Below are 22,719 nucleotides of genomic sequence, written 5' to 3'. Positions count from 1 at the left end.
TCGACCCATGCTTTATCTTCTCTTCCTCCTGCTCCTGCTACGTTTCTAGCTTCATAGCCATCAACCTAGTTCGTCACTTTCACACGCCAACAGTGAGAAGAGGGGCGTGAAATAGACGAACTCGACTGATAGCTAGTAGGGGAGGTCAGTGGTGATGATGGGTTTTAGTTGTTAGGGTTGGTTTGGTGGCGTAGGTGGCTGGTAAGGGCGGAGAAGGTGGTGGCAGGGAGTAGGTGGATCTGTTGCAGAGGGATGGGGGAGAAGATGGAGAAGAAGGTGGTCGATGGAAAATTGGGTAAGGTCTGTTTGGCTGACGGGTATAGGTGTTAGGTGCTCGGGTGTTGGGCGGTTGTAGCAAATTGGATGAACAGCGAGGATGAGCCGTGGGATGTGGAGATGATGGATCGATCTGACGACGAGATGGAAGGAAGCGAGGAGCGACCGTTGGATGCGGAAGTACAACGAAATTGACGGCTCAAGATGGAGTTAGGTGCTATAGTGTTTTTCAGGATCTTCAGATTTTGATGCACTATGATGAAGCGACCGTACGATGCTGAGATGATCCAATCCGACGGCTGAATATGAAGGCGGGTATGGATATTGGAAATGGGTTTGGGTGAGGGTTTTGGGCCTTGGGTATGCCAAGCTCATATCTTCTTTAAGAACAATTCTTCCTCTTCAAGCCCATTTCTAGCCTTTTGGTCTTGCGCACAACATTCCTCGCGGCTTCCTTGTGTGATTCCTCTTGGCTTCCACCACTTTTCTTCTCTTTTTGCTCCGCTATTCATCCAAACTTTATTTATTACCTAAAAATGCAAAATTAGTTAATAAAAATATTTATTCTTGAAAACAAAGAAAATACAGAATATGGGATAAAATGTAGAATTAATGCACAAAAGATGAGTTAAATGCCAACAAAAAGATATAGAAATATGCATTTTTTAGGACTCATCAGTAATGGCATGTATGATGGCATTCAAACCGTCAGAGTTTTACTTTGCAGCATCGTATTCGCCAATATTTTTTGGAACATTAACGTCACCTACTGCAACAACGGGAGCATCATAGCCATTAATAACATATACCCATGATTCAAAATCACGCACTTGAAGAAAAGCTCGCATTTGTAATTTTCCACCATAAGTAATTAGAGCCATCGAAGGTTGGTGATACGTTAATAGAGATATCACCTCTGTCCATAGAGTCAGATCGCTACAAACACAGACTTTTAAGGTCTTGAACGTGTTTTCCTGCTCTGATACCAATTGAAAATGCGGGGGTACAACAACCTCACCTAATATTTCGATTAGCAATCTGTATGGACTAACTCCAATATACTTTCTAGAGAATCAACTAGACAGTCAGACTCAATCTAGAGAAAAGTATATCGAGGAGTTAATATCTCAATCTGTTGATTTGATCTTTACTCAAGCAAATAGAAATCCGCGAGTCTTTATCAAATACAAGGATAAAAACTTGGATGGTACCAAAGACTAATGTCCAAGGATCAATCAATTTCCAATCAACAACCAAAGGTTGGATTTCACAATTGATCGATACAACGCACAACCTGTGATATTTCAATTATATAACGAAATATAATGCGGAATATGATTAACACAGACACCAGAATTTTTGTTAACGAGGAAACCGCAAATGCAGAAAACCCCCGGGACCTAGTCCGGATTGAACACCACACTGTATTAAGCCGCTACAGACACTAGCCTACTACAAACTAACTTCGGTCTGGACTATAGTTGAACCCTAATCAATCTCACACTGATTCAAGGTACAATTGCTTTCCTTACGTCTCTGATCCCAGCAGGATACTACACACTTGATTCCCTTAGCTGATCTCACCCACAACCAAGAGTTGCTACGACCCAAAGTCGAAGAATTGATAAACAAATCTGTCTCACACAGAAAAGTCTATAGAATTGAATAAATCTGTCTCCCACAGAAATACCCAAGAGTTTTTGTTTCGTCTTTTGATAAATCAAGGTGAACAGGAACTAATTGTTAAACCGGAATTATATTCCCGAAGAACAGCCTAGTATTATCAATCACAATAATCTATATCGTATGGTAGCGAAACCAGATATTCTGGAATCACAAACGATGAGACGAAGATGTTTGTGATTTAATTTTATCTTGATCTATCGGAGATAGAATCTCAAGCCAATTATTCAATTGAACTCGTACGATAGAAAATGGAAAGATCAGATCGCTCAACTACAAGAAAAGTAGTTTCGTCTGGCATCACAATCCCAATGAAGTCTTTCAGTCGTTAACCTACAGGGTCTCGAGAAGAAACCTAAGGTTAAAGTATAATTGACTCTAGCAAACCAACTAGTATCACACAGGCGGTGTGGGGATTAGTTTTTCCAGATGCTAGATGTCTGCTTTATATAGTTTTCAAATCAGGGTTCGCAATCTAAGTTACCTTGGTAACAAAGAATTAAATATTTACCGTTAGATGAAAATCCTTATTCAACCAAGCTAATATCTTTCAACTGTTAGATCGAAACTTAGCTTGTCACACACACAAATGAAATGCATTCATTTAGGTTTGAGCAACCGTACCTAAACGTGTACACTTAGTTGGTTCACAAATAGTTAACCAATGGTTAGCCATATGAGCATTTTCATATTAACCGTATTCATCTTTCTCATAACTAGTTCAAATGACTCATAAGAACTAGTTGAAGAGTTGTTCAATTGCTTAGGTCTTTATTCATAGACACAATTGAAACAAAATCAGTTTGATCCACTTGAATCAATTCATGAACAATATAGTCACTGTTTGCAAAGATTGCATTCCTTATAATTTGTTGTTTTAAGTTCATGAACTACCGATTTGAGATATCACCAGCTTGAGTACGCGTACGGGTATGCATACCTTAGCTACCGGATTTGAGTTTAGAAACTCGGCAGAAATTTTCTGTGCGAAAACTTCTGTGAGTACGCGTACGGGTACGCGTACCTAAGGTGACTGGTTTACTAGTTTGAAAGCTTACAAACTCCATCAGAAATTTTTGATATGAAAACTTCCGTGGGTAGGGGTACGGGTACGCGTACTCAACTTGTCTCTTTCACCAATACCGTATGCACACATATGCACGCAGTTGACTTACGGCACATGGATTTATACACTATTTAATGTGCGAACACACTATATATGCTTATATCCATATATGGTAATCTTAACACTACATTTCAATCATTGAAACATTCTTCTATAATGTTATAACAATCGTTATTCAAGACTATCGTCATCAAAGCTATTTTCAAGATTGAAACGTCATCATGACTTTCGTCACGGGTAAAGATGAAAATGGTTAAATCGAAAGCTTACCAACACATATTTCGAGAAAAAGATAGGCGAGTAAACTCGGATCGAAATAGCAAATGTGTATGTATGAAAACTATCATAATTATACGACTTTGTATCAAGAGTAGGAGATATAATAGACTTTTGAGTGATAGATAAGTTCAAGTCTCCACATACCTTTTAGTCGGATGAAGTTCCACCGGTTCTTCGTCTTCGTAAGATGATCGTCATGGAGTCTGGAGCTTCAACTACACTTGACTATCCTAGACCGAGACTTAATCATAAGTAAACTAGAAATCAAGACATATAGTTTTGATTACTAATATTGACAAACATGCTTGAGATAGCAACGCATGCGAGTTCGACCGAGCAATGCTCTAACAGGTTTTAGAATAAAAGGCAGCAAATGGAACCAAGACTATGCTTTTCAAATTATATCCTTCTTCAAGCTGGGTCCAAGAAATTCCAAATTTCAATATATTGAAGCTTGTCAGTGGACTTCTACTGGTAGTGATTTCACTCTTTTTTGTTGTGACGAAGCTTTTTCTAGCAATCCAGGTGCAACTGGCTTTGGAGTTATTGTTAGAGATTATCTAAATCAGGTACTTGGTTCAATCATTGGAGGATTAAGAACTGCGACTAACTACATTGTTGAGGTATATGCAGTAGTAAGTGCAGCTGAATTAGCAGGTGTTTGGAAATTGCAGAAGATTATCATAAATTGTGACTCTAGCACAATTTTGAACCAATTTTCTAGGAATCAGGTACCTTGGTTCATAAGAACAAGGTGGTTGAATGCAATTAAAAAGCTCACTATAATCAGGTTTTCTCATTGCTTTAGAAAAGTCAATTTCTCAACAGACTGTGCTGCCAAAAAAGGAGCTAAATTACAAGCAAGAGAACGACATGTCTACATTGGAAGACCTATTTGGTTGAGAAGAACTGAAATGCCTGGAGTGCTCTATTCCAGATTTAGTTAAGCATACGTTTTCTGGATCTGTTGTTTTGGAAGTTTAGTGAGTCAGTTTTTGAGCTAGTAGCTGGCTCTTGATTTTGATTGTAATTGTCTCTTCCAGTTTGTAATTCTCCTTTCAAATCAATAAAATTATATAGTTCAGAAAAAAAAGTGAAATTTTTTGATTTTTTTCCCAAAATTACCACCAGAATCGGTATATGTTAGTGTACTTATGGACCGATCTGAGTTGGTTTTCCTCATTCACAAAGGACACAAAGAGTCGGTTAATTTAGGTAAGGTTATATACCGATTCCAATATTCGTTGAGTTAACAAACTTATATAAACCGGTTGTTTCACATAAGGAAAAAAAAAATATTCATACTTTCAAGATAATATAATATTAAAGATAAAATATAATCAATTAAGATAACCAATATCCTCTCCAAAAATAAACTTCTTTTTCTGTTTGTGGAAACAAAATCTGTTGGAAAAAATTAATTGAAAAGACACATGTTAACATCTGATTTTTCCTCTATGCACCCATCAAAAACGCCCCTATCATAAATTTATCCATAATATACATTCATTTCAAATAAAACTAGACGCTTTCGTGGGCATCACAGATGCACTTAGCACCTGCATCAAGCCTTTAAACCCATAGGTGACCCGGTACATTGAATGAAATATGGTCCGGATTGAACTCCGGAATTTTGGACTTCATGAATTCATAGCTTTCAAAAATATGAATTCTTTACCTTTTTCCTCCAAGTAGTGCCTTTTTGCGACTTTCTCCTACACAAAACCAAACACATACTTTATTTTTTAGTGTTCCAGTGGAAGATCAAACAACCGAGGTCGTGCAATAGAAATCACCAAATACCACAAATTCTCGGATCGATAAGCCTAAATGGATGCGATAAAATATCTTCTCTTGTATGCCTATATAATCAATATTCCCTTTCTGGATAAGTTGGAACCATTTGTATATTTTTCGCCAAAATTGTTCCCCTTGTATTTTCATAATCTACCGCGAATTTGAGATACATCTTGTCCCCAAAATATTTCAGGGGTTACCTTTTCGGCTAAGATATCTTTACATCGGGATGTTTTGACTATGGCCAAATCTTCGTCGAAATCAAATGATGCCATGCTTGTATGTAGAGATATTAAATGAGTAGTTGCAGCACACCTGGAGTAGGATTGAATCACTGAAAAGTATTTCTTATTGATCAGTAAAAGTTGTGTATATTGTACTTGATTTACAAGCATAGCCTTTATGGCTATTTATACTAGTGTAGCTATCACGTAGGAAGTGTGCCTAATTGGAAACCGCCTTAATCTAACTGGAGGTGACGACATTATCCAATCAAACATCATCTCCTTATCGAATGATCTCCTCGACCTGGGTACCCCTCCTTGTCATGTGACTCTTACTCCAAGTCGTGGGCTCATAGTCTTGACTTCTAGCCGTGTCTTCGGTCTATATCTTCGTTGAAGGATCTAGAACTCAGATCGTGCACGTGGTTTAGTCATCGTCTGCATGTCGTAGTACTGAGAGTGTGATGTCCTCTAAATCTTGCACGTACTAAATACTCGTCTGCCCGACCCCGACGTTGGTTCTCTCTCAGCACTCTAGGTAGATGTTATATTTTGTCATCTACATATTTTCCCCCATTTTACTTAAAGTTTTGTCTTTTATTGTACTTGATGTAAACTTTGATTATAGTTTTATAACGTCACAAAATTAAGCTAGTTACTAATCCAATGGACTAACTACATAACGAGGCATTAAGGATTCTAAATCATTTATATAAATATTCAATCTAGAAATCTGCCGCGGAATCTAACCAAAACTAATGGTCGTTGTCGTATGCTTAAAAAATATATTCACTTTCTTAAGTATGTGATAAAAAGATTTCTTTCCACGGGAGGCTATTGTTGTTAAGCAATTTCAGTTTCTTAGTAACTAATGGGGGATTTTTTAGATTTTGTCCAACAATAAATACTAAATAGAAAGCAAAGTAATAATTGGAAGTAATCAATAAGAGAAAGATATTGGTCAATGGATTGTATCATTCACAAACATGTATTTTCATCAAGAATTAGAATTGGAAATTTAATTTCTCATTTATTAAAAGTCCTAGGATATCTTGATCGCAAGAATATCCCGTTAATTTCCTGATTTCATCACAAACACATTAAAAGATGCACATGTGAATCCTACCTAGAAAGCAACCTAAAGTGTAAAAGCACAATTAAGTTTAAATTATTAAGAGCACTAAATTTTATGAAATAATACTAATCAACGCAATCGAACGTGTAAAATCACTAATCCGATTGAACCAAGGTTATGATTCATACGTAATTATAGAGATGTATCGCTACAAGTAATAACCACACTATGCTACTTATAATCATGAACTGACAACTTTTTCATATTGAAAACCCTAATATAGCTTTAGATATGAATGCAAATCTAATTGATTACGGACTCAACCAAACATGCAATCAAATCATGTGACAATATAAACAATGAATCATGAACAATAAAGTTGGGACAAAACTAATTCATTGATGCATATATCATATTTGATAAATCAACTTAACCCTTAACCAATAATATGTATTTAATTAGCTACTCATAGCTATGGAGTTCATCGTCATAATAATTATAGAAATAAATTAAGGAAAACGAAAATAAAGCAAACCCTTAAAGTGGCTATGTCCAAAATATCCCAGTAGAATACGTGATCTCTCAAATTTATAGAAGTCTCTTCTTTTTATAGCTCTTCTTGTTTCCAAAACTAGGTCAAGTCTTCAAAATCCCATTAGATAGAAATCCACCAAGCTCATATGTGAGAAAAATCCATTCAAAATTCTCAACACAAAACATATCACTAGAGGTCCACAAAAGTAGCCGGCAAATGACCGGAAAAAATAACTCAGGTGACCAGAAAAGTCAATGGTCACCGGTTAAAGTCAGTCAACTCAGTCAAGGCTAGATCGAGCCAGGATGAGTCATCGAGTCAACTCAGTGATGTCTGTTGAGTCTAGTCAGATATGAGTCAGAAGCTAACTCAGCTGATTTGGTCTAGGCCAAAGCCATTTTTCACAGGCCAAATTTTTGTTGCATAATTATGGCGCGTTTCAGCTTGATTCCGGCCAAGATGGCACTGCATCCTCCACTTCAGCTAGCATTCATCTAACACCCCTCATTTTTCATAACCAGTTCAATAACTCAATATCTTAGGTTACACTCTTACAATAACCACAGTGTACAACTTCAACTCCAGCTATTGCTCTGCAACCAGTTCAATCTCCACTGCAATCTCATTCCAGCAGTCACAAAAAAACTCCAGCTACTTCTCTACAACCAGTTCAATCTCAACTTCAACTCCAGCTACTGATTTCTTGAACATATTTTTCATGCACTAGTGTACTCAAACTAACTTCGCCATCCTTAATGAATTTTCCAATTCCAGTTTCAAGAATTCTCATACTATGGTTAGGACAATAAATGATACACCCTTTGGATTTTTCAGGAAATCCAATAAACTAATTGCTAACAGTTTTCATATCCAATTTCCTTTCTTTGGGATTACAAACTTTCGCTTCTGCTGGACAACCCCAAACTTGCAGGTTTTTAAAAGGAGTCTTTGGAACTGCTTTGTTCGGAACTCTATTTATAATGTACACAACATAACGAAAAAACATACATCCACAAACTCAAGGGAACTCGCATGACTAATCATCCTTCTATCCATTTCCATTATAGTACAATTTCGCCTTTATGCTACACTATTCTGCCAAGGAGATCCCGGCGTTGTGTATTGAGCAATAATTCCAAGATTTTAAAGAAGTAAAGTGAAAGGTCCTGGATGTTGTCATGTTTCGTCATACCTTCCATAATATTCTCCACCTCTATCAGACCTAATGATTTTCACCTTCTTTTCTAATTGCCTCTCAACTTCGGTAATGAATTGCTCCACAATATTCACAGCTTGAGATTTATCATGCAATAAGTAAAGATAACAATAACGTGAAAAAACATCAATAAAGGTGATCCAATATTTTTCTCCTCCAAAAGTTGGAACGTCGAAGGGTTCACAAATATTTGTATGTATAATTTCAAGGAGTTCGGTACTTCTTGTGGCACATTTCTTTGTGTGTTTTGTCATCTTGCCTTTAATATAATCCACACAACTCTTATATCAGTAAAATCCAGGTTCTGTAGAATCCCATGTTTTATCTTTGAATCTTTTCACGAGATATATGTCCCATCTTCTTATACCAGAAGAATGAGAAATTACCTTCAGCATGTTCAGATATATCATTATGATGCATGGTTAAGTAGGTTCCAGGTATTGATGATGACGATAAATGTAACTTGTAAAGACCATCAGAAAGATAACCAGAACCAGTAACTTTAAATTCTATAAACAACTAAAACATCCATTGGAAATTTGAAATTGAAAAACCGGTATATCTAGTTGAGAAACTGATATTAAATTGCAGGAAATAGTTGGAACATAAAAAGTGTTTTCCAAATCAAGAAAGTATCCATGATCTAGAATCGGACGATAGGTGCCTACAACATTAACTGGGGATTTATTGCCATTGCCCATAAAAAAGAAGTTTTCATTATGGTTTGTGATTTGGGTTGAAAGGTATCCCTGCATAGAATTAGAAACATGAATGTTGGCACTAGATTCAAACCACCATGATGAAGAAGAGTCTTTAACAATCAAATTTTGAAAAGGCGAGGGTACCCAAATATACCACAAGCTAAAACTTTTCCTACCTATAAGTCCTTTCTCCGAAAGTGATTGTCTATGGACTGAGTCGAGACAATACAACTAACCGGTTCACACTTCGTGTGATCGTCTATGGGTACGAGATCGAGACAATGCAACAACGAAGTATGTGTACTTGATAGAAAGGTTCGGACTTAACCAAACACAATAGGATTGCTTATCAAGTAAATAGGAATTAACGTTTGTGTAATTTACTTTAATTGTAATAAAGCAATTATAATGCGGAAATATAAAGTAAATGACACATCAAGATTTTGTTAACGAGGAAACCGCAAATGCAGAAAAACCCTGGGACCTTGTCCAGAATCGAATACTCTCAGATTAAGCCGCTACAAAAAATTACACCTAACTTTGTATAGTTGAGACCAAGCACTAAAAATATAGTTCACCTAGTTCTGTCTGTATTCCCACGCCTCCAACTTATAAATAAGTCACGTACTTGAAACAATTCCTTTTGGTTCGTATTCCAAACAGTAAAGGAACAACAAATCTGTTTTGTATCAACTCTATTCAACCAAGTGATATGAGTCGGACAAAGGCTATTTCGTTTATCTTTACATAAACTCCTTCGTCAGGTCGTTATATCTATCTTATGTTCAATTACCGAAGTAATCGTTTAAGATTAAGCCAACAACACTCTTAATCCAAAGAATTGTGTTGATGCCGGTCTACTCAATTAATCAATCCAATCTACCACAAGGATAAACCGACTATTAATTGGATCCTATTTTACCAAAACAAGTATTGTGCACACCAAAGATTATAAACCAAAGTCATATCTTCAATATCTTCTTTGTCTTCAAATCTTCTTAAATCTTCAATAAAAACCTGCACAGAATCACTTAAATCTCTTGTGGTCAATCACGCACAGAACGGAGTATGTTAACAATGGATTATCACAAGATCGTCTTTAGAACTAACAACAGTCTAAAGATCCCTGTCGAAAATCTAAACTAGTTTGAGTGAATCTTATATCAGAAGAGAAGATCCTCGAGCATAAACAAACTAGGTGCAATCATATTTCAACCACCGTTAGTCAATGAAATCAATCGAAAACAAAAGATAAGCCGCAATTATCTAGTTTCCCACCAACGGTACACGCTAGAGCTTCTCAATCCCAAAGAAGACTTTAAACTGAGCGGCCGTAAGAGATTTCGACTAATTAGGTTACTCTCCTCTCCGAATAGGCGGCTACACCAGTAACAACAACAAAAGAGGAAGTATGTTGTTACGGATGATTAGTTTGCTAGAAAGGAAAACTTCAAGTATTTATAGACAAGGAAGTTTGGACACCAAGGAATTTCCAAAACCGAAAATATTCTCAAGATATTCATTAAAGCACAAATTCGGTTTCCATAATTCCTGGAAATGCCCTGTCCAAAAATAATGATCGAAATCTCTCGTAAAATCTAATTAGTAAATGCACATTACTAATTATTTCCCTACAAAATGAAATTAATAACCTTAATTAAAAGATTTTTAACTTACTTATGTTTCGATTTAGCTGTTAAGGAATAACTTTGAACAATTAAAGAAACAAACATTCACAACACGTGTTCAAAGTATGTCGACATCCTTACTTTGTAATTTCTCTTTCACACTTACAACCTTGAAACCGATTTTCCACACTTCCAAACAAGTTTAGAATTAGTTCATCTGACTTTCAAGAACTATGTGATTAATCAAACAAACATTCAATCACAATCTTGGGTTTAACGGTTCTACCAAAACAAGTTTCGGTTCTACCTCCATGTGAGTATTGTGCATAACCACACTAGCTTTCCAAAAATTTGGTTGACTAGGTACTAGGATCGGTTCCCAACATATATATGGTATCTAACTTATATTTGTTGCACAAGTCCATAGGATCGGTTCCCCTTTGCCTAAAAACATGTTGCACATGTCCATAGGATCGGTTCCCCTTTCTGCTATACACCTTGCTGCACCTCATACAAGGATCGGTTCCCCTTTGTGATGTACTGCACCTCTTAATAGGATCGGTTCTCCTTTCCCAAATTTGGTCAGACATAACACAAACCCGATCATACCATCTCAGGTGATTACTTAAGATTGGGTTCACTAATAAAAGTCATACTAATACATAAGTCAGGCCTTTGTGAATAGTTCTACCAATAACACAAACAAGTTGTGAGAGGTTATAATCAATCACACATATTGGTTCTTCATAAGATATGCAATGAATAACAAAACCATTAACACCTGGCAATTTCCTTTTCGGTTCACAAACAAGTTTATGAACTTACTTCCTTAGAACACATGTAAAACATTGTTCCCTAGGATGAAATCCTCACCTCATACCCATACATAATCACAATAGCATTCAAATGATTATGGCGATGTTTTATCTACAAAGTTTAATGTTTAAGTAATAAACCTCGTATTGTATTCCTTAATACTATGTCTATCTAGATTTCAAATATGCTTCGCAGTTATGTTTTCAATATGCACGACTTGAAAGATACGTTAGGGAATGAAGAAGGATGATTGTTGTCGTTGTATCTCCTTGCTTCTTCACATCTTCAAGTCTTCGCAATACTTGTAATGTCTCATATCCTAATACTTTCAAGCTAACGTATACGAAGTTGACTCTAGTACATAATCAAGCGACTCTTAATATGAGTTTTGATTCTCTAAAATATGACAACCAAACTTTACATACCAACGCTTGGGGGGTTCAACCGAGCAATGCTCTAAAAAATTTGTTTCAAAATAGCTTACGAATTCCAACTGATTACCTTTATTTTCGAACCATTTTTGACGCTTAGTGCAATCTTTCTGAAAATGACCAGATTTCTTATAGAAATGACACTTATTGTCATCTTGATTTTCCTTCTTCTTTTACCAGCATTATTCTGTGGTGCTCCCTTATTGCTCATTGCGGGATTTAGCTTATTTTTCACTCCTCGATTGCGAAATGTGCTTAATTAAGACCTTGTTGTTTTAGCCTAGCTTTCTCTTGAACCAGCATGTTTCTCAATTCATTTGCAGTCCACTTTTCCTCAATAGTGTTGTAATGCACTTGAAAAAGGACATAATGGGGTGGAAGCGAATTGAGAATGAATTAGAACATAAAGTTATCATCTACAGTTAATTTCATCTCAGTGAGCTTAGCAGCAATGCTTCGCATTTCTATCAAGTGCTGGTACATTGACTACTTCATGGTAGTCAATTGAGACATCAGCTTCCCAGTTAGAGACTTATATGTTGTCTTAAAGCGTTTCTTAACCATATTCATAAATTCTTTAGCACTATCAGGTTTGGGAAGTGATCTTTTAATGTTTGCATCAACATTATGCTCAGCCTATCACTTTTCTCCCACCTTTTCAGAAGATCCTTATCTTCATTGGAACTTTTATCATCTACAACTGGCTTTTCAATTTGGAGGGCAAGATCAATATCCTGCACATCCAAAGTGAACTCAACGTTCTCGCTCCATTCTGAGAAGTTGGTGTCATTGAAGAATAAGATAGACGAGGTATACGAATGCAAAGACTTAGAACTAGAAGCTGTAAAACATGACAAAGATACACAAAGTCAAAACTCACAGACATACAAATTAAGAAACTCATGTAGGTATAATCTTAAATAAAACAACAATCATGTTATAAAGTCATAAAATCATTCACATATATATAAGCAAAGCAAAGACAAACATGCGTGGACATTATGCATTTCACAGTTACATATATCATCATAATATTTGTTCAAACATGTGAATTAGAGTAACCTGTGGGTAACTTTTCATTCTAATATGTATGCCTAAATAATTATTTCTTAATGTTTATATGTACAAACACTTGAACAAACATCTCATGTGGATGATAATTATTCTCATGTGGTTGCATAAAACGATGTAGGTGGGTAATAATTATTCTCATGTGGTTGCATAAAACGATGTAGACTTACAATGACATGATAATAAAACATAATAATTTAGTATCACCGTGGTGATAGCTAAAGAACATACAATTCAAAAAACAAAAATATTTAAGGAAGTCAAACGATCTAAGTCAAAAGTCAGTGGTCAAACAGTTAAAGTCAACAACAGAAGTCAAAGGTCAAACAGTCAGAGTCAACTGTCAAAATCGGAAGTCAAATGGACAATCAAAGCATGCAGAAGTCAAACATCCAGTCAAACGGTCAAGGATTTTAAGAGTTTGAAGTTTTCACTTCATGTCAAGCGAGGATTGATGTTCATTCGACGAAGAAAAAACAGTAAAACAATTACCCTCTTCATCTAATTAAGTCGCCCATTGTAAAATGCTAGTTGTTGTTAGTTAGAGAGGAAGCATATAAAAGTGAAAATTACGGTCACACCTATTTTACATATTCTTCCCACTGTGAAACCCACGTTCAGAAATTCTCAGGCGGGCACCCATTCTCGGTGATAAAATTATGCACAAGCCCATAATTTTGAGAAATTATGTTTTAGTTTTTCTTCTTTCCAAACTAACCTAAAATCACCCGATTCATCTCAGATCTCATCTTCTCTGTTCTTCTCTTGATCTCGACAGCTTCATTACCATCTTAATCTTCGATTTCCAGTAAATCGATGAAGAAGAATTCGAGCACCTGCTGATGATGAAACTGAATGGGTTCTTAAAAGTTACATACTGCGGCTGTGAAGTTTTCAGATTTATTGTTAAAACCTTTGCCATTTTTTGCTTCCATAATCATGGCTACTACTGTTGCTACTGCAACTTCATCATCAATTTTTCAATCCACACACAAAAACAACATTATTTCAGTCAAAACCCATCAGTTCATTAGCTTCCCATATTCAAAATTCTTCAAGAAGAATACAAATATGAGATTACAGGGAACGCCTTTGCTTTCAACAAGATTTGAGGTCAAGAAACAGTTTAAGGGTTCTGGAAATAGGGCTTGTGGTGGATCTGAAATGGAAGAATTTTTGCTGTTGTTAATATGAGAAGGGGATCTCTTAAAAAGGAAAAAGGGAGGAGATAGTGATGTTGTTGTTGTTGTTGCTAGTGATTAAGTTGCAGCCATGGATATGCAAGCATGAATTGGAACTGATGTTGATATTGGTTGCAATGGGGTATCAATGAGATGGGATTTGCACTGGTGCTGATAAAGATGCAGGCAACTGAAGTCATTGCAGCTGGATTTGCAGCTTAACTAAAGTTGTAATTGATATGACGTTGCAGTAATTGAAGCCGCAGAGATGGAGGTTTGTTGCTGAGTTTTGGAAGTGACAGATAAGTGGTGGCACTGGCTCTGGAGATTGTTACAAGGGTAGCTATCTAGATTGCAGTCGCAGAAGACTGGTGTTGTGGCTACAGAAATTGCAGGTGGTACTGATGATGATTGTTGAAGCTTATGGCACTGTTTAGATGAATGTTAGGACTTGCAGGTGGAGTTATGGTTGAATTCTGATGCTGCTGGTGAGAGTATGAAAGCAGCAGGAAGAAGCGTTTGCAATGACAATTGTGCAAGAATGGTTAGTTTGGAGGTATTGCAGCTGAGGTGGTGATGCAGTGTGCAACTGGTGTTGGTTGGATGTATTGTGTGCAGTATTGCGAAAATGGAGGTGTGAATAGTGATGCATAACAGGTTATGCATCTATAAAAAATTTTGCATAACTTGTTATGCATTCTCGAAATTGGTTGCATAACACGTTCTGCAGCTTTTTTTTGCATAACTTGTTATGCAGTCCAGAAAACGGTTGCATAACACATTATGCAGCTACTTTTTTCTTAGTATTGAAACCAACAAAAAATAAGGTTGCATAACTTGTCATGCACCTACAATAATATCTACATAACATGTTATGCAGTCGTGAAAATGGATGCATAACCTGTTATGCATCCGAAAATATGACTGCATAATGCATTATGCATCGAGAAAATTGTTGCACAATCTTTTATGCATCGAGAAAATAGATGCATAACCTGATATGCATCCATAAATATGGGATGCATACTGCATTATGCATCAAATTTTTTATGGACGCACTAAAATCAACCAAAACAATGGTTACATAACTTTTTATAGATGCATAACTTTGTTATCCAAATGCATAATTTGTTATGCAGTGGAGAAAATGGTTGCATAATTTGTTATGCGTCTGCAGAATGTGTTATGCATCTTTTTTGGTGGCTGCATAATAGTTATGTATCAAGTTTTCGAAAATTTTACCTAAAATGATGATCACCTCCGATTTTTTCGTGAAAAACAAAATTTTGATATTCTTGTTTGTACTCGTTGCGTAGCTCTCTTAAAAAGATTTCCAACGATATAAAATTTGTAAAATTCCAAGGCGCATATTTTTAGATATGTTATATCCAAGTTACGTTGCCAATTATACCCCTGATGCATAACCCGTCATGCGGATGCATAATCCGTCATGCAAACATTTTTAATAATTTCATATAATTATGGGTGTCATGGAAATAATTATGGATGTCACGGTACCTAAAATTAATTATGGACCTGACAATGAAAATATTATTTTTTTTGGGCCTGCGTCTAATTTTCCCGAGATAAAGACGGACGGAAGTAATACACGATTAACATTTCTGAAGTGGGCTGACAATGGTGGCAGGCTTGCAAAAAATAGGCTAGGTATAAAAATCAATGAATTATGTATACTAAAAATATTTGGGCTAAATTTAGGGACGGGCTGTTGACAGGGTTAGCCCCTTCATAGCTCGTCCCTGCAAAAAATAACGGATCAACCCACGCATTTTTCCTAGGGACTGGCTAGTAATTCCTCAAACATACAAGGGCTGAGTTTGTCTTACCTAACTCGCTATATGTAAACAAGTTTTAGTAAAGAAACTGTCACCGATTTTTTCACGCAAAGAATTTTTTAAGCCCCTGTTCTTTTGATTGTGTTTTGTCAAAATATGTAAGAAATCTGACTGATTTCAGAGCTGATCTGATAAGGAAAACAAATCTCTTTATCTTAATCTTAATTTTGTTTGATGTTATTTTTTTTTTTTTTCTCTAAAGGAGAGGTTCTATTAATCGGCCACCAACACCAGATGCAGAGGAAGATGAAGAAGAAGAACCTACACTTGGAGAAATCATAAACATCAAAGTAAGCCTTTTTCTATTTCTACGCTTCTTTACAAATTCCGGGTTTCTTTTAGTTTTTGCTTTTTTTGTTGATTTTGGGATGAGTTAGGGTTTACTGTTATATAGTGTATGAGCTAAGATTGTTAAAAGGTAACCCCACCATTCGATGGGATCTTTTGAGCTAGTTGTTTGTGTTTTTCGTATTTAGTTGATTGAAAGTGGTGAAAAGGAAAGACTAAAGGAGCTACTGAGGGATAGGCTAAGTGAATGTGGTTGGAAGGATGAAATGAAAGCTTTATGCAGGTTCCTTTCTTTTCTCTATTGTTAACCTAGTAATCTTAAATGAATGTAGTTTCAAGTTATTACATTGTGTTTTCGTCCATGTTTCTTTATTGAGGAAAAACACTAGTTTGATTAGGTAAGACCAAGTAGCAGAAAACAATGAACAAAACACTAGTTAGATGAATGCAGAACACTAGTTCTTCATTGGTCCTGGTGGACCAGGAAGTAGGTCGCGGCTAAAAAGTTAACTTGTGTCTCTGTAATAGGTTAGGTGAATGGGGTTTTGGGGAAAAAACAGCAACGATATCTTGTTTTTCCTGCAAGTATGTTTCGTTGGATCTTGATTTGCAACTCATCCATTGTTTATGCGGTTGTTCCATATTTTGTGAAGGCTACAATGAACTTATTTAGAGGTATCCTAGAGAAATTAAAAGACATGTTCACAGATCTCCTTCCGGACCCATAAGTACCAAATCTGTTAAGTAGTGTAGTTTCCAGCATTAACTACTTAATTTTGGTAGATGGATGTATGCTCGCTAAATTTTGATGCATAGATAAGGACCTTTCTTACACACGTAAGTGTTAGTTTCGGTCCTCGCCATCAGATGTTGCTTTTCATTTTTATCTTATTTTTGAATGAGAACTCCTTTGTTTCAAATTACGACCATATGGTCATGCTCTTGTTAACTGTTGTCCTTAACTTCCAACTTTCTTTCTGTACTTTCCTTAGGGCTTTTGCGAGGAAGAAGGGAAGGAACAATGTTACTGTGGATGACCTTGTACAAGTAATGATTCCAAAAGGCAGAGGTAAGTTGTTTGTATTTCTTTCTTCAAGCGACCAGCTTGTCTCTTCAACGTGTGACCTTGAATATCTGTTGCTTGTGGACTTCGCATTTATGTTCTAGGCATTTTTTCCTTTCTTTTTGCAGCCTCTGTTCCTGATTTTGTAAAAGAAGAGTTGTTGCATCGCATAAGAAGTTTTCTAGTATCAGCTTCTCTCTGAGCTAATCACGTCATAAGTTTTCTACGATATTCTTCACATGAAGATGCCAAATTTTGGACGAAGCTGATGATTTTGTGGTCTATGTTGAAGTTTCTTCAAGAGAATACAATCTGGTTGGAATAACTGAGACAGTGTGTTGCTGGTTATGTTTGTGGTGAAAGAAACTGTAATATACTTAGGATTGTGTCATAGGAAAGATCAAATGCTTCAAATGTGTTCTCTCCAGATTCTAACATGTCTTTCAGCTTTTATTGTCCTGACTATTTTATTTATTTTTTCTTTATAACGTCTGAGACGTCTGTCTTTGAGCAAGGAAAATGCGGTGGCCTTTGCATTTTCCGTTTGTGCAGTTTACAAATAAATACTGGTGCTTTGGTACGGTTTAAGGTGACACCATGACTGAATTAAGGGGAACAGTTCCTAAGCTATGTTCTGTTAGAAGTATAATCTGTCGGGTTCAAGTATCTGAGCGGTTCCATATTTAATGAAAAAACACCTATTTAAAAAAGAAGATTTGTCCGGGAATACATAAAACTAGTGGCTCAGCTAGTGGCTCAGCAATCCAACACCCTCCATAAGAAAAACCTCAGGTAAGCAGTTCCAGGGTACCACCAGAACAAAACTAAGAACGCTGGACTAATAATTTGGTGGATGCAATAGAAATATGGAGAGACTCAAATGTGACAGAAAAGATAAATTTCATATTAAAGTTGTTGCAAGGTGCAACAGAAAATATACGAGCATTATAACAGCAATAGAACCTTTGACAAAGAAACTAACGTCCCTTTCTATTCTCATCTGTACGACTGTACCACAAGGTGATAAGTAGTAAAAACAGTAAAAACACATACACACAACAACTCCATGGGCTTCGCTGTTACACATGGTATTTTGCTTCAAACTCTTAACAGTCTGTTTGAAACTATGACGATTTATAATCATTTATATATAATATACTAACTACCGAGTAATTGTCGAGGGTTTCCTCTCAGTACCTATCATGCAAAATACATGGACTTCTCCTTCAAGTGGGACGGGTCAACAAAACCAGACTTGCTACGAAGCTTACGCTTTAATGGAAAATCTGAGGAAACACAGCTGACTCACATGGTTCACAATGCACCCAAATACATTTAAGTAGTACTACTACTACTGCTGGGCAATCTTCTTACACACACTTAAGTACCCAGTTAATACAAACAGTCAGATTCACATGCTACCACCTTGTTCACACAAGTCGAGTAACGCCAATGTCTGTAAAAGAAACACCAAACAGATAGCCCACAGTAATCAGTTTTACGTCACTTGAAAATAAAATACCTTACAACATAAAAGACGAGCATGAATCACTTGCTGAAATTACATTTATCATAAAAGACAAGCATGAATCCAGGGTAAACGTCTAGCATCATCTTACCTCAGGGATGGACAGTTCGAGACGAAACTTTGGCCCATCATAGTGATGCAAAACTGGCCTGAAAGAGTCTTCCTCCAAGGCCTTGCAGATTTTCCTAATGCGGATCCTTACCTAATGTTGTTTCAGAAAATCCGTCATGGTAAATTAGGGTTACTGCGCCAATATGTGGCCCAAAAACAACAACATCAAACCTTGATAGTCATCATACCTGGGCAGGGAACCTTGATTCACCTTTACATTTCTTATCTTCCCAAGCAGTTGGATCGATGTTAGAACCTCCAAAACTCACTGCCTGACAGTAAGCAAAACATTAAAGTGAGTCTAACGGGACAATATTCAAGCATAAAAGTTACTGTACAAAAGGTAATTTAACTGCAGAACAGTTATACAAGTTATAAAGAATGCAAGTCACTCTCTGGAAACAACTAGAACTAAATGCTCAGAAATCAACCACTGAGATAACTAAATAACCATGATATCCACACATAAAGGGTGACAAGTAGAGGAGCAAACCTCAAATATCCCATGTAGTTGGTGAGTTGTGTAGTTGTAGAGGAACAAAGGTAACCCTGGTGTTATTGCTCGAACAGAATCTCTGTACCTTGGTGGTAAGCCTGTCAAATGAAAAAAATACAGATGTTTAAGATACCAAACTCAAGACCACCAGTACACAATACTAAGTTAACAGAGATAAATCACGTAAGTACCAAAGAGCTGTCGCTTGAGATCTTCTTGCATCGTATCATTGTTGCAGACGAAAATGTAACCCCCGAGAACCTCATAGCGTGGAAGTGTTTCAGTTGAAGGCAGAGTCTTAAATCTCTTATCAACAACGTTACTGGTATTGTCATTGTATATATTTACGTTGTTGTGGTGGTTGTTGTTTTTGCTGGACTCTTTAACACTATGGATATTGTTACTAAACTTACCCGAAACTGGCAAATTCATATTCACATTATTGTAATTGCCACCATTTCCTTTCTGGTTTGCCGCATTCACATTATAAACCCCGTTCCTGAACGCTCCCTTGGTAACATTCTCAGTAGCTTTCGAATCCAAATTCATCATATTGAAGTTCATATTATCAAACTTGCTGATACTATCAAACTTGTTCGAATTCTCATACTTGTTGATATTATCAAACTTACTGAAATTCTCAAACTTGCTGAAATTCTCAAATTTGTTAATACTATCTTCCTGGAACCCAAATTTGTGGCGTGTTCTTGCTTCTGCAGCTCCCTTTGAGAGATCAAGATTATTCATCCTCTCGCCTTTTAGTCTTGTCTGTTCAGCTAATTTAGAAGCTGCCATAAACCACTGATGATCCTCAGATACTTTTGTTGTTTGTCCTCTTAACTCATCCCCTAATTGCCAAAAGCTTAGTTGACTGTCCATCTTCCAAAATCTTGCCTAAAAATACAAATTAATCAGTTTCACCAACCAAGCCCTAAATTGAAATTAACACAGACATACAAAATTGATATGATTTTGAGCTCTAAACACGCGAAAATAAGCAAGATCTAACAAGAAAAGCTTATCAACAAATACTAAACGAAAACATCAGAAATGAACATTTGAAACTAATTTGAGGAAAAAAAAATCAGGAAAGTTAGATCTGACTTACCAAAACAGAAATTAGAGGTGTGTAAGTGAATCTTTGAAAGATCGAAATTAATGGAAAGATCTTCTGGAGAGTGAAGATGAAACTCTAGATTTTGGGATCCTTAGAAGAACCCCTCTCTTTTCTCTTCTCCTCCTCCTCTCTATGAAGTTGGAAGACTCGCACGATAGAGAGAATTGAAAAGGGGAGCATTTTTATTTTGGTTATATATAGAGAACGATTTGTGATTACGTTATTGCCCTTTCACGTAATAATTGAGGAAAAATGAGTGAAAGGTTAGTAAGAAAGGATTAATACAAAAAAATATGTTGCTGATATTGTATTATCCCACGGGTAGACTAATCATTACCAGATATTTAACGAGGTGTCGGTAGGAACGAATGGACTTATCATGATATTTTTAAGTAACCCGTTATAGGGGCGCCATGGTTTATTAGAGGGACGGCATTCTAATAGGATAAAAAAGGTCATTACATGATCATTCAAGGTATCCCTTATCAAAAAAATACTGAAAATGATAAATTAACCCTCATTATTGATAACCTAGTTTAGTGATGATAATCAAGTTTAGTGTTCTTGATTAATTTCACTTATATTAACTCTAAATCAAAACCAAAATCAGATTTTTAGAGTTAAAAAACAAAAAAAGTTTAGAGAGAAGAAAAAGAAAAACTTATGTGATATTTGTGAAACTTGTGAAACCCTAGATTTTGATTCACTCAACCAAAATGAGTGATTCCAGTTCGAATTTGAGATGGGTGAATCTCTATGTGATAGAGAAAACAAGTACTACATACCTCTTGATGGAGATCCTGATATGGAGTATTTGTTAGATGGTAGAGATGTTTTAACCCAAGATGAAGGTCAATCTCAACCAATTGAAGAAATTAACCAAGAAAGTGAAGAACCCATCACTGAAAATGATCAGGTATACTTCTAAACTAGTTCCCATTAGCTTTTTGTTGCTCAAAATTATCTAAAGTACTAAAAAAATCAAATTTTAAAAATTTCAGAAGAACATACGGTTGGAATGGAGCTCGAGACCAACCACAAGTGCAGGTTACGGTTCGTAATGTATCGATTACCAACCGTAACTGGTTCAATTTTGGGGGAAACCCAGAAATTAACCAGTTACGGTTGGTAAAATTTATTTCTTTACGAACCGTATGTAGCTTACGGTTGATAATTGAGTGCTATGGTTACCAACAATAACTCTTCATGTGCATGGCAGTATTTACTGCACATGCTACGGTTCATAAGTTGTAAAAAGATACCAACTGTATGCATGTTACGGTTTGTTAAGGACTTTTCGTGTCCAGCCGTAAGATATCTTGTGTGTTGAAATTTTATTTTGCTAGATATACTTTTTGTAAGAATAAAGAATTACCAACCGTATGATACATACGGTTGGTATATGATTACAGTTAAGAACTGTAACTGTGTTACGGTTTGTGTTTACTCTTTTTTTTACCAACCGTATTTGTGTATTTGTTTTCGTTTTGTTGCTTCGTTTAGGCTAATGTTGGTATATTTTTGTCCAGGTCGTTGATGTACCTCCCCTAATGGATGAACAACCTTTAGCAAATGAAATTCTCATCCAAGATTCTAGCTTTCACTATTTAACCGAGGAGACATGGAGTGACAAAGAAGATGCAAAGAAGTGGGCTAGAGAACGAAGCAAGTTGATTAAGTGTATCATAGTTTGTAATAGTACCACTAGTGATATTGTTTTTCAAATGGTTTGCGAGTGTAGTGGAAAACATAAAAGTCACGCAAAAAAAGGTACCGTGCACCAACCAAAAACAAAGAGGAAGATGACTACTTTCTCTAAGAAGACCGGATGCCCCTTCAAGCTTCAATTTAAAAGGAACGCGGCTAAAAAGTTCTTCTTGGAGAAAGTTGTATGCGGTAGTCATAACCACCCTATACCGGATAGTTTGCTAACACACGCTTATGTTGGACGCCTTACCGAAGAAGAAGAGAAGATCGTAGAGTCATTGACACAAATTCGTATGAATCCCATTGATATACTCACTCACTTAAAGGAAAGAAACCCCCAAAATGCTTCTACTTTGCCTAACATCTACAACGTAAGAACAAAATTGAAGAATAAGAAATGGGAACAAAGGAACGAAATGCAACAATTAAGGCATTTGGGGGAGACGCATAATTACACGGTTTTCCACGATGAAGATGAGAAAGGACATATAAAACATCTTTTATTGGCTCATCC

General features: G+C 36.3%; 2 protein-coding genes across 2 annotated transcripts; one reads left to right on the top strand and one right to left on the bottom strand.

The window, feature by feature from the left end:
• Window positions 1–15,875: 15,875 nt before the first annotated feature.
• On the top strand, window positions 15,876–17,826 carry LOC113304667 (transcription and mRNA export factor ENY2-like). Its single transcript, XM_026553807.1, has 5 exons — window positions 15,876–15,993; window positions 16,098–16,185; window positions 16,372–16,466; window positions 17,176–17,252; window positions 17,375–17,826. Coding segments are annotated over exons 1-5 (336 nt in total). The 5' UTR covers window positions 15,876–15,991; the 3' UTR covers window positions 17,449–17,826.
• A 303-nt stretch (window positions 17,827–18,129) lies between these two features.
• LOC113302874 (B2 protein-like) lies at window positions 18,130–20,669 on the bottom strand. The gene is made up of 6 exons (XM_026551833.1): window positions 20,490–20,669; window positions 19,573–20,275; window positions 19,379–19,479; window positions 19,074–19,157; window positions 18,866–18,976; window positions 18,130–18,702 (listed from the first exon to the last, which is right to left on the bottom strand). The coding sequence occupies exons 2-6, from the start codon at window positions 20,258–20,260 to the stop codon at window positions 18,658–18,660; spliced, it is 1,029 nt and encodes a 342-aa protein (XP_026407618.1). The 5' UTR covers window positions 20,261–20,275; window positions 20,490–20,669; the 3' UTR covers window positions 18,130–18,657.
• Between the last annotated feature and the right edge of the window lie 2,050 nt (window positions 20,670–22,719).

Source organism: Papaver somniferum, chromosome 8 (genome assembly GCF_003573695.1).
Source record: "Papaver somniferum cultivar HN1 chromosome 8, ASM357369v1, whole genome shotgun sequence".
Taxonomy (NCBI): domain Eukaryota; kingdom Viridiplantae; phylum Streptophyta; class Magnoliopsida; order Ranunculales; family Papaveraceae; genus Papaver; species Papaver somniferum.
Note: the sequence above shows the minus strand (reverse complement) of the source record. Positions and strands in the feature narration are given on the sequence as shown.